This window comes from Pezoporus occidentalis, unplaced genomic scaffold, assembly GCF_034315485.1.
Source record: "Pezoporus occidentalis ecotype Australia unplaced genomic scaffold, CSIRO_AGI_Poc_V1 ctg279, whole genome shotgun sequence".
NCBI classification, from domain to species: domain Eukaryota; kingdom Metazoa; phylum Chordata; class Aves; order Psittaciformes; family Psittacidae; genus Pezoporus; species Pezoporus occidentalis.
Genome location: NW_026914708.1, coordinates 419,286 through 433,480, shown reverse-complemented (window position 1 = coordinate 433,480; position 14,195 = coordinate 419,286). Strand labels below are relative to the sequence as shown.

The window sequence follows — 14,195 nt, the reverse complement described above, 5'->3', positions numbered from 1 at the left end:
AGCTTTCATGGCAGCCTCGAGAAACCCAACAGACAGGAGACTCTGTGCCAAAGCACGCGTGGAAGGAGGATGGTGTAACAGCCCTTTTGCAGAGGCCACATTTTGCAGTCATAGACACTGCCCCTTGTCCCATGCAGCGCCTGGCTGTGCACCTTGGGCAGCCCCAAGTGAATGCTCATGGCCTTGTTCAGAGCCAGAACATGTCTGGTACCACATGAAATTAACTTTTACAGCATTCCCTGGAGGCAGTGCAGCTGCAACAGGTCCTCTGCTGAGCTCAGCACACAACACTTGCAATATATAAACATAATCCTGGAACTGTAGCCTTGCTCCCCACTTGATTTTGCCATTCTTCCATCAGTGATGTGCTGAGGGTCAGACAGGTGATGGTAGAGTGCCACAGGCAGCCATGGTCTGCGCAAGGGGCCCTGAAATCAAAGATTTCCCCTAGACGGGCACTGGTGCCACATCAGCACCCTGTGGCAGCCCTGGTACTGCTTATGCATTGCTGCCAGGGGAGCCCAGTGTGCCCCAACCCCACACAGCTTTCCGCAGGGCCCCCCACACCTCCTGGTTGTCGAAGCTGTAGATGAGAGGGCTCAGCATGGGGGTGATGATGCAGTACAGTGCAGAGACCAGTGTGTCGGCTGCCAGGGAGTAGCCGGAGCTGGGCCAGTTGTAGTTCAGGTTGGCTGTCACAAAGTACCCGGCGACCACAAACAGGTGGGCAGAGGATGTGGAGAAGACCTTGCAGCGGCTGATGGCCATGGGCATCCCAAGGATGGTGGTGAGGATGCGGAGGTAGGAGACAACGACAAACAGGAAGGGGCTGAGCCCCACAGAGACACTGGCAGCATGGACTGCCACTTTGCCGGGGCAGGTGTTGCTGCAGGCAGCCCTCAGCAGCAAGGGGACATCACAGATGTGCTGGAGCCACGCAGAAGGAGAGCCTGGAGGCCAGGAGGGTGGGCACGGCAGAGTCCAGCAGCCCCCAGAGCCAGCAGCAAGCTGCAGCGGCCATGCAGGCTCCACGGTTCATGGCCTGTGCATAGCACAAGGGCTGGCACATGGCTGCGTAGCGGTCATAGGCCATGACAGCCAGGAGTGTGCACTTGGACCCCACGCACCCCATCAGGAAGAACATCTCTGCCAGGCACCCATGGCAGGAGATGGTTGCCTGCTGATGCAGGGCATTTGCCAGAATCTTGGGCATTGTCACTGAGGAGCAGCAAATGTCCAAGCAGGACAGGTGACTGAGGAAGAAGTACCTGGGGCTGTGGAGATGGGGATCCAGGAACACGAGGGTGAGGATTGCAGAGTTTCCCAGCAGCGTGGCCAGGTAAATAGCCAGGAAAAAAGCAAAAAGGAAGGGCTGACCGTGGTGAAAGCCCAGGCACACGAACTCTGACACCTGAGTCAGCACAAACCTGCCATGGGGCCACTTGAGTTGGCCTTTGGGCAGAAATGAGCACTATGAGGAGGAGGTGGTGATTGTGAGCCAGGGGACCAAAGCACCACCAACCAGAAGGCAAAGGTTTCACTGGTAGGATGGCTTTGGTCCTATCTCCATAGCAGTTGAAAGCTTCCCATGTTGGGATTTCACATACACTAGGTTTTAGAGTCCAGCGAGCTGCCAGTCAGTGTTGGATACCTGACTGCAAGAGAATCACACAGAAGAAACCAAGAACAGTATGCATCAAGGTGAAACCACACCTCTTGGGTTCTCCTGCCAGCCCAACCCCTGGTCTTGATAAGTATACCACACACGTCTCATCCTCCTGGTGGCACTTATACAGTGACTATATACTTCCCTGCCCCTAGACATGGTCGCGTCATTTCTTAGATGCCACAGCCACTAAGTTTGCTCTTCCCAAGCCACTGGCTGGGGATGTAGCATCACCCTGCACCAGTCAGAAGAGTTTTTTTCTTTATCTTTACCATTTTGGGGGTGCTTTGCTCTGTGATAGCCAACACTTAGAAAAGCACAAGTTCTAACTGGGGGTGACTCGAGACATTGTTTGTTAAGCCACAGGCAAATTTACATTATCAGGGATCTCAACTGGCCTTTCTTCCATCATACTATTTCAAGTCTCACCATGACACAAGGGTTCTGCTTACTGCCATGTGCAGCTATGACCACCATGTCCACATGATGGTTGAAGCATGAGGAAGCAGTTATTGCTCATAAAGCTCAGATAAGGGCTGCTGAAGCTGGTGCTTACTGGGTGCTTGTGGCGAGGGCTGCTGCAGCCCCCCCATGCCAGTGCCAGGAAGCCCAGCAGATGGAGGCTGAGTGTTCTGGTGCACAAATACAGCAGATACGGTGTGAGGCTGCTGAAGAAATGGGGCTGAGAGAGAGGTAAAAATCCACCTGCAGTCGCCTTGGCTTGGGTGCAGACCTGTCCCAGACAGCACTTGGCACAGGCACAGACTGCACTCGGCCAGCCTGAAACTAGCGGCTGCTCTTGGCTGGGTGAGGGAAAGGATCCAGAGAGGCTTAAGTTCACATATATGTTGATAAGGGAGCACCAGGGCTGGAAGCACCAGCACAGACTGTGACTGCATGGCAAATCTTAATTTCTCTGTCCAATGCGTTGTATCTACATATCAGTCACGATTTTAAAAAGTTGACCAATGGAGAATTCACTGATTCTGTTGGGAGTTTTTTTCTTACAGCTACTTACTGCAATAATCTGTCCAAGCAGTTGCTCATTGTGGGCCTTTTTCCTGTTGGAATTGCTCAAATGTCATCTCTGTCTCATTCACAATTTTCAGGTCTTTCTCTTCCTAATTAAGGACCCTGCACTCTAATAGCGTTCTCTCCTTGTTTCTACTTGCACACTGTGATCAGTATCAGTGTTTGCTAAGTAGAAGAGCCAAGTTCTGATTCATTTCTCTTTTACTCTCCAGTTTTTCAACTTAAACAACAACAACAACAACAAAAAATATTGAGAGGAAAACCTTCAGTCAAAAGATGTTTTGCCTCATGCATGACGTCCAAACTTGTCTCTCCATCCTGGATGTGGGTGTTACAAGGCTGAGAAATAGTGTTGAAGTGGGTTTTTTTGTTACTTGTTTTGCATCCATTGGACAGGTACATAAGGACTGTCTCATCCAAGATTCTGGAAATCTCAGACCATCGCTGCTTCCGGCCAGCCCACAGCCAAAGCTGTGTGCATTTTGATGCAAGAACAGCCCAACTTGTTTGTCCCAGTATTGCAGCCAGGATCAGGAGCCTGAGAGGGGCCAGCGCTGGGAGGGGCAACAGCAGTATTCTCAGAAATTGTTTTGTCTCGAGCTGTCCCTGTCTGCAAAGCTGCAAAATGCACATGTTGATCTGTATCATTTCAAGATAGGTGTTTGTGAACTGTCAGAGTGCTCAGGCAGTGGATTTGTTAAGGCACAAGTGCCTCCATGGTGTCGGTGTGAGAGGGGAAGAGTCTGTCCAGAACCTTGTAGGACGCTTTTACCTGTGACCTGTAAGACAGAGGCAGGAGTCTGCTGACAAGTTACGGTGAAGCTGGCACGAGTGAAGGTGGGGACCTGCCTGCTACACGGGAGGAATGGGGCACCTCAGGAACCAGAGTGATAAAAATGAGAATAAATTTGATAGTAGGAGGTTGGGCATGTAAGGGCTGTCACCTTGTGCTCTGAACTGGGGTTCAACACTTGGAAATAGGAGCAGGTGAGCAAGAGTGTGAGACCATCACATGCTATCAACCAGCCCTTGGTCTACTGTGGGTACACAGCCATGACCTGTGGGTCATCGTGTTTGCAGCAGCAGGAGGGAATTGTGAGTTCCACTGCAGGAGGGACAGTGAGTTCTGGAGAGCTGCAGATGGCGCTTTCCCCATGCTGACAAATCCAGGCTGGATTAGGCATGGAGCTACAGGGCTACAGTACAGCCACAGGAAATCTGCAGAGGAATGACGCCAGTTTTTCACCATCATCTGGAGCAATGTGGTAGTCAGTAGACCCAGCCACATGACAAGAAATGTCAGATTTAAACCTCAGACATCCTGTACACAATGGACAAAGAGGAAGATATAATAGGAAAATCTCCCTTTTTCCCCTGGGCTGCATAGGAATGAGCCTTGAAAGAATCTCCATCTTGCTTCAGCTGCTTTCCTCTCTCTCTCACTTGCACTGATGCGGTTTCTCACGGTAACTAATGACTTACCAAGTATTTTGTAGTGCAGTGACACCTCTGCTCAGTGCTGACTAGTCCAGAAACACTGTACAGGGGGCAGAGGGGGAGTACTGATGCCACCAGTGCTGGGGATACAGCTGGTTTCTGTCATTCCTGCTGAGGGAAGGAAGGTTCCCCTGGCCGCTGTGATGGTGATGCACCAGTGTGAGACCCAGCTCAGTGCTGGTGCAGTCCCTAAAGCAGGGTGCCTTATGTCACCACGATGCACTTCTGCATAGCTCCAGCGTCTGAGGGCAGATGCCCTCACCCTTCCTTCTACAGTGGGCAGATGTGCTCCATGCCCACCCTGGGAAGCCAGCTGCTCCTGCAGGATGTGGCTTTCCTCACAGAGCCACCGCATTCCATTTGCACTTGGGTGGGCAGACCAGATAGCCAGAGCACATCACCATGGGAGGTAAGGTCCTGAACCTTGGGCATGGTCCAGCCCCAGTTCCAGGTGATAGCTGGACTGAGGGAGCCAGCAATTACACATGGTTAACCTCTGAAAAGGACTGGATTGCTTTGTTTGAGGCATCACCAACAGACACAACCCAGACCACCCAAGAGCCCTGCGTGACACTACTAGGTTTGCTCCCAAGTAATGTGCCTATAGGGAACCCTGTGAGAGTCCAACCATGACTGAGGCCCTGCCCCACCCCAGGCAGCAGTCCTGCCCTTCCAGCTCTCCCTTCCAGCTCTCCCTTACCTCCATGTCCAAGAGCAGTGGACGGCATCCAATGCTTGGAAAGAAGAAAAAACTAGCAATGATGTGCCCAGCTGCTGTCCAGCTGTCTTACCTGCATGAGGAAGAGCCTCCGTGTCCTCAAGGCTTGTGAGTGGAGGAGAGGCTTTTAACCCTGTGAGGGCACTTAGGGAGAGGCTTTCACAAGTAGCTCTTGTTCAGTGGCAGGAGCAAGCAGCAGAGGAGCATCCCTCAGTCAACCTGCACAAGTGATACTTGCACCTACAGCACAAAGCCCTCCTGGCACAGGACCCACCTTGATCTCCTGTTCTGCTCTGGGCTGTGCGAAGTGCAGACCAGCCAGGGCTCTCTAGCCTCTGCCTCCTGCTCCAGGCCTGTGGCAGCTCTTGGGGTGCCTGGGCTGCAGCTCCAAGCAGGTCCCCATGCCAGGAGCTCAGGGCTACAGGAGGGTGGCTGGCTGGGGTGGCCAGGAGCTACATTCCCTATGCCCTAAGTCCTTCCTTATGACCCAGTTTTATTTCTTGCAGGGCTATGAGGTGCATACACTGGCCGATGCCAGCAGAGAGGCAGCAATGAGGAGGGCTGGCTATTGGCAACAGAAAGCCATGCTCCCACCATCTGTGATAACTGCCTGCCCAGCCCAAGCTGGGCAGGGCTCTGGGGTGGAGTGTGGTCCAAGGGACCAGGGGAACCTGGCCACAGCGGGACTGTGATCTGACAGCAGCTCTGATTGGACTTGATTAAGGCACCAAGTAGTCCTGTGAGTTCTTGAAGAGCTGGGCAGCAGGATTACATGGATTTACACAGAGTGAATGCTTTCTGCTCTGAGCCTGGAGCCCCTCCTGATAGGAACAGCAGGTTTAGCTGGAGTTCACCACATGGTGCCATGGAAATGTAAAGTAGGAAACCCAGGAAATGTGAAGACTGCAACAGGGAGTGAATCTGGAGATCAGGACTGAGACATGATTCTGCAGTTCTGCAGCAGGAATACAGCATTGCTTTATTGCAGTCTTTTTTCATCCCTGTTTCCTGATGATCCTATAGGAGCTGATCCTGTAACAAGCTCTGTGTCTGAAGCTTTAAGAGTTGAGGAGCTGAGCAGAAATGTCATTTGAGTAGGGACTGGACAGGCACCAACACTTGAGGGGAAGGAATGCCCCATGTGGAAACCAGCATAGACAGCAGAGGAGCTACTACCTCAATGAGGGCGAAAATCTGATCCATGTCTGTTTTCTGTGGTAATGTCTTCAGGACGGCCTTTATGAGAAGAAATATCAATGTTTGTGTCCTCCTCTGGTCTATTGAGGCATACTAAATCTAGCCTTGTGGGCCTGGTGAGAAATCAAATCTCCATGAATTTGTGAAGGGTCAGGGGGGTTGTTTTAAACTGAATGCCTAAATTTGGGTGAGCATCCACAAGGATCAGGCCCAGCTCCTGCAACCACTCAGCACTTTAGGAAATCAGACTCTAACCTGGGTGCAGGGCCCTTACCTTCTCCAAGGGTAAGTGTTGCACTTTCCAAAACCCAACTGTACTGTTGCAAAACTGGGAACTTCCCCAAGTCAAGTTTCCCTACTTGTTCGGAGAGATGCGTCCTTCCAGCTCAAGAATTCCTTCTTGAGCAAAACCCACCATTGCTTGTATTGCAGATCACTACAGCAGTGCTGCTATCTCACTGGTTGTCGTTTCCACTTGTGCACAAATGCTTCCTTGGGACACAGAGACAGGAAGACCTATGCAAATCATGGCGTTCAGGCTGGCGGGAATCTGCTTGCTGCATCCAACCCCTACCCAAAGCACAGCTAGCTCCATGGTTGTCCTGGGTTCAGCAGTAGCAGTCATTTTTCTCCTTCTTGGTAGCTGGTGTAGTGCAGTGTTTTGACTTTCAGCTCGGGAACAGAGCTGATAACAAGGATGTTTTGGTTTGGCCAAGGACTTTGTGAGCCTCATGTTCTGCCAGGGAGGAGGGGAAGCCAGGAGGAAGCAGAGACAGGACACCTGACCCAAACTGACCAAAGAGGTATTCCATACCACAGCACGTCATGCCCAGGAGGTAACTGGGAGTTAGCCGGAAGGGCTGGGAGACGGCAGGGTTGGAGGAGGTATCGGTCAGAGCTTGGTCGGGCTGGGGGGGGCGAGTTATCGGTCGGCTGGTGGTGAGGTGTTGTATTCTCTTCCCTTGTTATTTCCTTTATCATTATTATCATTGGTGGTAGCAGTAGTGATTTGTGTTATACCTTAGTTACTAAACTGTTCTTATCTCAACCCGTGGGAGTTGCATTCTTTTCGATTCTCCTCTCCGTCCCTCCGGGAGCAGGGGGAGGGCAAGAAAGGGGGGGGAGTGAGTGAACGAGTTACCTGACTGGGTTTAAACCACGACAATGGTCAAAGCTGCTGTGGGCTGCATCCAGATCTCAAAGCCTTCCTGAGACCCTGCTCCACTACGTAATGATCCTCAGAGTGACTGTTGTGCCTTACCTCCAGGTGGAAGGAAACCTCTTGAACCTCCAACTCTGAAAACTCTGGGGGTTTTGTTTATGAGAAGTTCAATATGAGTCAACAATTTGTCCTGCTGGCCAAAAGGGCCAGCTGTATCCTAGAATGCATCAGGCACAGTATAGCTAACTGGTCAAAAGAAGTGACTGTCCCACTGTGCTTAACTGTACCTCAGTACTGTGTGCATCACAAAGATGGTGAAAGGACTGGAGGACATGACTTACAAGCAGCAGGTACTGAATTTGTTCAGCTTACGGGAGACTGAGGTGACTTCATTGCTGTCTACAACTTGCTCATGAGGGGAAGGAGGTGGAGCGGGTGATTCTGATTTCTCTCTGGTGTTGCAGTGATAAAGCATGAGGGAATGGCTTGAAGCTGTCAGGGGAAGTTCAGATTGGATATTAGGGAAAAGCAGTCAAGCACTTGAACAAGCTCCCCAGGGAAATGGTCATGGCTCCAAGCCTGCCATGACCATTTCCCTGAGGTCATGGGGGAAGTGTTCAGGAAGCATTTGGACAACACATACTTGGTTTAACTTTTAGGTTGCCCAATATGGAGTGTAGAGTTGGACTCAGCAATCCTCACAGGTCCCTTCCCACTGAGAATATTGCACGATTTTATGAACTTGAAACCTCCTGTCTGAATTTTGCCTGCTGCCTCTCATCCTCACTCCCTGCCCCAGTGATGAGCCTGGCATTGTTTTCTTGATAGCCTCGCCACAGGTAACAGACTGTTAGGTGGTCCTCACAAAGCCATTCCTTCTGCAGGCTGAGCAAGCCCAACTCCCTCTGCCTTTGATCACAGTGGAAATGCTCCAGCCCTGGCCATCTTGGTGGCTCTTCACTGAGCTCTTCTGAGTCTGCTGGTGTATTCCTTGTTTCAGGGCACACTCATGTCTGATTTGCAGCTCACCAAGGGCCCCTACAGCCTTTTCCACAGAGCTGCTGCTCAGCAAGGCACCCCCAGAATGTATGTTTTCAGGGCTCTTGCTTCCCAGGCACAGGACTCGCCATTTGTCCTTGCTGAACTTCATGCAGTTATTTCTGGCTTATTCCTCTGGTCTGTCCAGGTCCCTCTGGACGGCAGCCCTGCTCTTCAGCATATTCACTGGTCCCCTCAACCTGCACACTCTGTCACCTTTCATATCACTAATGAAGATGTTAAACAGGACAGGTCCCAGCTCAGATACCTGTGATGCTCCATTTGGCATCAGCCTCAGGGTCACTGTTTCTGGCCAACTTGTACTCAGAAAGCAACAAGGAAGTCACCGAGCAGCAGGTTTGCCTACTGATTGTAACCTTGTACTACCTGGTCAGCTGCGGCCCTGCACTCACAGCTCCGCTCCTCACAGTCCCTATGGCCAGCTCCGTCCTCTCACTGCACGGAGCCAGCTCTCCAAGGCTTCTCACCTAAGCCTTGCCCAGGCTTGGGCATCCAGTCTGCCCTAGAGGCCAATTAGTGCACTTTAAACAAGATGCTTTAAATAGAAGGCTGAAGTTTGAGAGAGAGATTTGTTTCCAGTTTGTCTGCTTGGTTCCCATTCCCCACAGGCTTCTCTCCACAGAGAAAATGCCATCAGAGCTTCAGTGCCCATTACTAAGAGCCCAGAGCACTTCACTTTCTCCCTTCACAGGTTTTTGTGAGACCTGTAAACAAGGCTTAGAGTGGCCTATTAAAAGTTTGAGGCAGTCACTCAAGAGTAACTTTGAAGCTGTTCACATCTGCTGTAACCAACTGCATCATCATGTCATAAGCAGCAGAGTGAGACATGTGAGAAGAATGTCTTTGTTCTGTGCAGACTCCCGATCTTTGAAATGTTCATACTCTAGGCAAAGAAACACATAAAGTTGTTGAAGTACTAAAAGGAGAAAAAGGTAAATAATTTAACCTGAATGACAGTAAACTTTATGGAAAACTTCAGCAAATACAAAGCTGAAGTTCCACAGTCATTTGTAATAATGATTGTGCCTTCTTGCCCAGATTTCCTCTCTACTCTGAGGCAGTGTAGCTACACTATAGATGTATACTACGGCCGTGTCAGGTAGGTATTGTTTCTGTGAAATACGGGGGGAGCACTTCCTTTGGAAAGCAGAAACTCTGGTTCAGCAGCCTTCAGTCTAATTCAGGTACCACGCTTCTGTGCAAACAGGCAGAAGGCATTTAAGCATTAGTAAGAAGAGGACAACAACCAAAATACAAATGTTGACTGTACATGAGATTTTTGCAGCATCAGATATTACATATTTAAGCTAAACCAGCATTTAGATAACTTGCCTTTATTATTTCACAACATAATGTTTGCAAGTCAAATAAAGAAACCAAAAATCTTTACAAAAGAGAAGAAATAGCCTGTGCTGGGCATTACCAGGATTTATTAAAAATAATCAGAGGTTTCAGCTTGTTCTGTAAAAGCAGATTAGGGACAGGGAAGGGGCAGGAAGAAAAGTGAGAAAGGGTACAAGAAATTGTTTTAAATTAAAGCCATGGGAAGTTACAAATTCAAGTGTACAGCACAGGACTGGGAGGCACAAGGAGGTACACAGAACACACATGAATTGTCATTATGAACTGGTTTCAGCTCTAACAGTTATTTTTCTTCCTAGTAGCTGGTACAGTGCTATGACACACTAAAGAAGTGAAACATATCTTCAGCACTCACAAAGAGAGGAAAAAAAAACAATAAAAGAAAGACTTTCCCAAGAGGCCTCAAATCAGAGCTTCTGCTAAAATCCAAAGGCTTCCTTTGATATTAAAAGCATTATTTTGACACTATCTCCTCCATCTAACACCAAATATTTCAGTATTATCAGAATCATGGGAGGATCTGGGTTGGAAGGGACCTTAAAGCTCATCCAGCTCCAACTCCCTGCCACAGGCAGGGACACCTTCCACTAGAGCACAGTGCTCCAAGCCCCTGTGTCCAACCTGGCCTTGAACACTGCCAGGGATGGGGCAGCCACAGCTTCTCTGGGCACCCTGTGCCAGCGCCTCAGCACCCTCACAGAGAACAACTTCTTCCTTATATTAGATCTCCTGACAGACTTCACAGAACATCTTTAGATTTACAAAACAAATGCTCTATGTAGGGCAATGGCACTGCACAGTTCCGACAACCTCTCCTCAGGTGCAGTCTTGGTGGACCAAAGAAATGTTAATATGGACATAACAACTGGCAGTAACCTAAGGAATGGTGCCGGTCACCTGATAATCACTCTGTGAAAACACTGCACCACTAAGCCAGTGCTGTTTGTACTTGAAATTTTAAAAGGATTGGTTTCTCCAAATGTAATAATGTCAAATGACTAGGAACATTAACACATTGCAAACAAGAAGTGTAAGCCAGGAATTGTCATTTAATGGCACCCCAAATGAATAGCCAAAAAAAGAAAGCACAATATAAATAAAGAAAGATGAAAATAAAATCGTAAGGGTTACTAATCACATGAAAACCCCACAAAACTGACAGACACTGAGGGAATCAATAAAATATCAATTGACAGTAGCATTATGGACAGCAAGATTCCAGAGCTGTATAAACACAAACTCAGTCATAAGCAGATCCACCTTTGGATACTGCTGGTGAAAATAAAACAGCAATGCAAAAATGCAGAAATATTCCGCAGATCCTTTTGATCTGTACCTGGAACAAAACAATGACTGCATTTAATCTCATATAATGGTAATGAAGGAACAAACGTGTTGATGCATTTGGTCAAGGAAACTCTACAGAAGCATTTCTTACAATTACACATTTTTCAATCAAATGCCCAGCATTTCACATAGTTGTCTTAAACTAGCCACAGCAACTTCCCTTTGATCTGTACTATAATGATGCACTAATGAATTTGCGACTCAGTCAACAATCTAGTCAAGAACTGTAGGGAAAGGTATCCTCAGTGCTAGTCATGCATAACTTCAGAAGAGGGAATCACTAACAAACTTCTTGTCCCAAACGCAGTACAAGTGTACCTTCACCAATACAGTGCATTTGAAATTAGCTGAAAGAAATCCACTCAGTACAACATGGCACCTTAATTAAAAATATTAGCATTGTAACTGCAATCTGGGGCAGTTTAAATGGATTAAAAACTGGTACAGGAACAGAGCTCAAAATGCATCAAACAGGGAAACATAAATAAGCATATCAGAACCTTGCTTTGTACCTCAAAACCAAGTCCTCACACACCAGGATATTATATCAATTACTGCATAACGAAATTACTTTGTCCATATAATTTACAAAGGACATGGAACTCAGTACTTCAATGCCCGGCAGAAATTCTACAGCCCCTTTGTACCAGCATTCAAATCAGCTTCTCTGGCCTTTTATTATGGATTTGAGAAATCCATAGCTCTAATGGCCACTATCAAGTCTCATCAGAACTGCAGATCTCATCCCCCAGGCAATCTAAAAAGCACAAACAGAAGATCCTTCAGAGTCACTGGAGTATTCCACACCTTTCTGCATTTTCCCCTAGAACTCGTGCTGCAGACTTGTCAGCCCAGCCCAAATCAACCCAATGGGATACGCTGCTTTCCTCTTGGGAACGGCTTCTAACTGTGCCCTCCACCAGAAGCTCAAGATCAGAATTATGATACAAAACTGAAGAGAACCTTGTTTTCAGCTTGGATCCAGGAAAGCAAGGACAGGAGAGTTAATATTACCCTGCTTATTGAGGCCTTTTTTCATAATTTTTTCCCTCTCTTTTCTCCTTATGGGACTCTGGGAACAGAGCAAATATTAAGACTCTCAGGACTACCATCAGCAAAACAAACCATATCCTAACTGGAACTAGCAACCCCCTTTCACCTACCCTGTTGCTGGACTCACCTGTACCGCTTATGTCTAAATAAAACACCAGGGACCAGTAAACTCCATGGCTAGATCTCTACATCCAGATGGAGTACTGCTACTTGAGAAGTTTTTTCCTAAACTGCCCCAGTGCCTGGACGCTGCATGAACAACGTTAACTCCAGGTCACACAACATGATGTGCATTAGGTCTTTCTCTCCCCCACGCTCCTTAAAACATGCCATGGCTCTATGTCTTGTTACGAGGCTGACACAGTGTGTCTAGCAGCTACTCCCAGCTCAGCAAAGCATACCCCCGGGTAACTCATGTCAACTCTTGTCTCTTCATCCCTGAACACAGTGGACACGCTCCTCTGCATTGTAATACACCTGCCCTTGGCGCAGACGTGGCTCTTCCTGCTGGTACCAGAGCTGCTCATCGAACTCTGGGAAGAAAAAGGCAATTTCTCTGCTGGCTGATGCTGGTGAATCTGTTGGAAAACAGAGGAGAAGGTGAGTGATGGCAGTGTGACACTACAAACGTGCTACATTCCAAAGGGAAGGGCAAAAGCCACAAGAAAAGCACCAGGCTCAAGTCACACCAGGACAGGGGTGAGCAGAGTCTGCAGAAGTGAGTAAATCACTAACTGTGACTTCTAGACTGGAAAGCAAGCAAAACACCAGTGCTCACACCTTCCCGAGCTCCAGCCTTTGCCCAGTACTCAACAAAGAAGGATGGGTCTACCTGAGCCATGAGTGGTATTCCTGGTGTCAGTGAGGCCATAAGCTCCTCGAATGGAGTCTGGGACGCTGTTTCGGGCTCGGAATACTTTGGTGGGTCCCATCAGGGATCTCCAGAGCGGGACAGCGTTCTCATGGGCCAAGATGTAAGCCCACATGGGGCCACTGAGAAAAAGACCAAGGAAGAGGAGAAGCAGATAAGGCTGCAAAAGGGCACAGCTTCATTCTTATAGATACAGCAAGTGCAAACAAGGAAGTGCAACTGTCTTCCAGTGCTTTTGGGAGGCCACACAGCCCTACCATGGCATAGACCCTGAGTCTGTGGCTCAGAGCAAAGCATTTGTGTGAATGCCCTCCTCCTAGGTGATGGCACCCACCACCCTTGGGGCTGCCACCCCACTAAGTCCTACTATAGTCACAGCAGGGTTATCTCCTGGCACTTCTCCACCCCTGAGCCCAGGGCCTTCCACCTTGGGTGAGACACGTCCCACACCAAAGTGGCCCCTCCACCACCCCCAAAGGCGGGACAAGGGTCCTCTGTGAAGTGAAGGGAGCGCCCTCCTGGCGCCCCGCAGGGACCGGCTGCGGGCACGGCAGGTACCTGGCCATGAACTCCACCAGCCGCTGGTAGAAGAACCGCCCTGCGGGAGAAAGACGGGCGGGTCAAACCGCGCAGCGCCGCCGGCCCCGGAGACGCTCGTCCCCCCCCCGCCCCGTGCCGCCTACCCGCGTGCTCCCGGTAGAACCGGCGGCTCTCCTCCCGCCCGCACCGCAGCTTCTTGGCGCGCACTATGAGGAACCGATTGCTGAGGATGGTTTCGTGCACGGCCTGCGGGCAGAGGCGCAGCGGCTGGGCGGGCGGCGGCCACCGCCGGGACGCTCCGCACCGCACGGCCTGGCCCGGTGTCTCGGGGCGGAGCGGGAGGAAGCGGGGCTGTGCGGGACCATGCGGGGCGGGACGAAGAGGACTGGTGCGGGACGATGAGGGGAGGGACGAAGCGGGGTGGTGCGGGATGATGCGGGGAGGGACGAAGCGGGGCGAGAGCAGGACGAAGAGGACTGGTCCGGGACAGTGAGGGGAAAGACGAGGCTGTGCGGGACGATGCGGGGCGCCCAGCGCTCACCTCCAGCACCAGCGGGTGGGCCACGGCGTCCGGCTTCAGCAGAGCCAGCGTGAGCTGCAGCGGCCGCCCACACGGCCTCGCCGCCGCCATGGCCCCCGGCGCGCCTGTGACATCAGCGGAACGTCGCGCTCCGTGATGCGGGGCCTGAGG

At 50.1% G+C, this 14,195-nt stretch overlaps 2 protein-coding genes across 2 annotated transcripts; both read right to left on the bottom strand.

Moving 5' to 3' along the window:
* Window positions 1-393: 393 nt before the first annotated feature.
* On the bottom strand, window positions 394-2,143 carry LOC134167059 (olfactory receptor-like protein DTMT). Its single transcript, XM_062625306.1, is given in 4 exon segments — window positions 394-937; window positions 939-1,452; window positions 1,652-1,655; window positions 2,096-2,143. Coding segments are annotated over 4 exon segments (1,005 nt in total). The 3' UTR covers window positions 394-498.
* Window positions 2,144-9,649: 7,506 nt separating this feature from the next.
* Window positions 9,650-14,193, bottom strand: NME6 (NME/NM23 nucleoside diphosphate kinase 6). The gene is made up of 6 exons (XM_062625249.1): window positions 14,046-14,193; window positions 13,648-13,750; window positions 13,523-13,562; window positions 12,926-13,086; window positions 12,495-12,671; window positions 9,650-11,029 (listed from the first exon to the last, which is right to left on the bottom strand). The coding sequence occupies exons 1-5, from the start codon at window positions 14,133-14,135 to the stop codon at window positions 12,526-12,528; spliced, it is 540 nt and encodes a 179-aa protein (XP_062481233.1). The 5' UTR covers window positions 14,136-14,193; the 3' UTR covers window positions 9,650-11,029; window positions 12,495-12,525.
* Window positions 14,194-14,195: the final 2 nt, after the last annotated feature.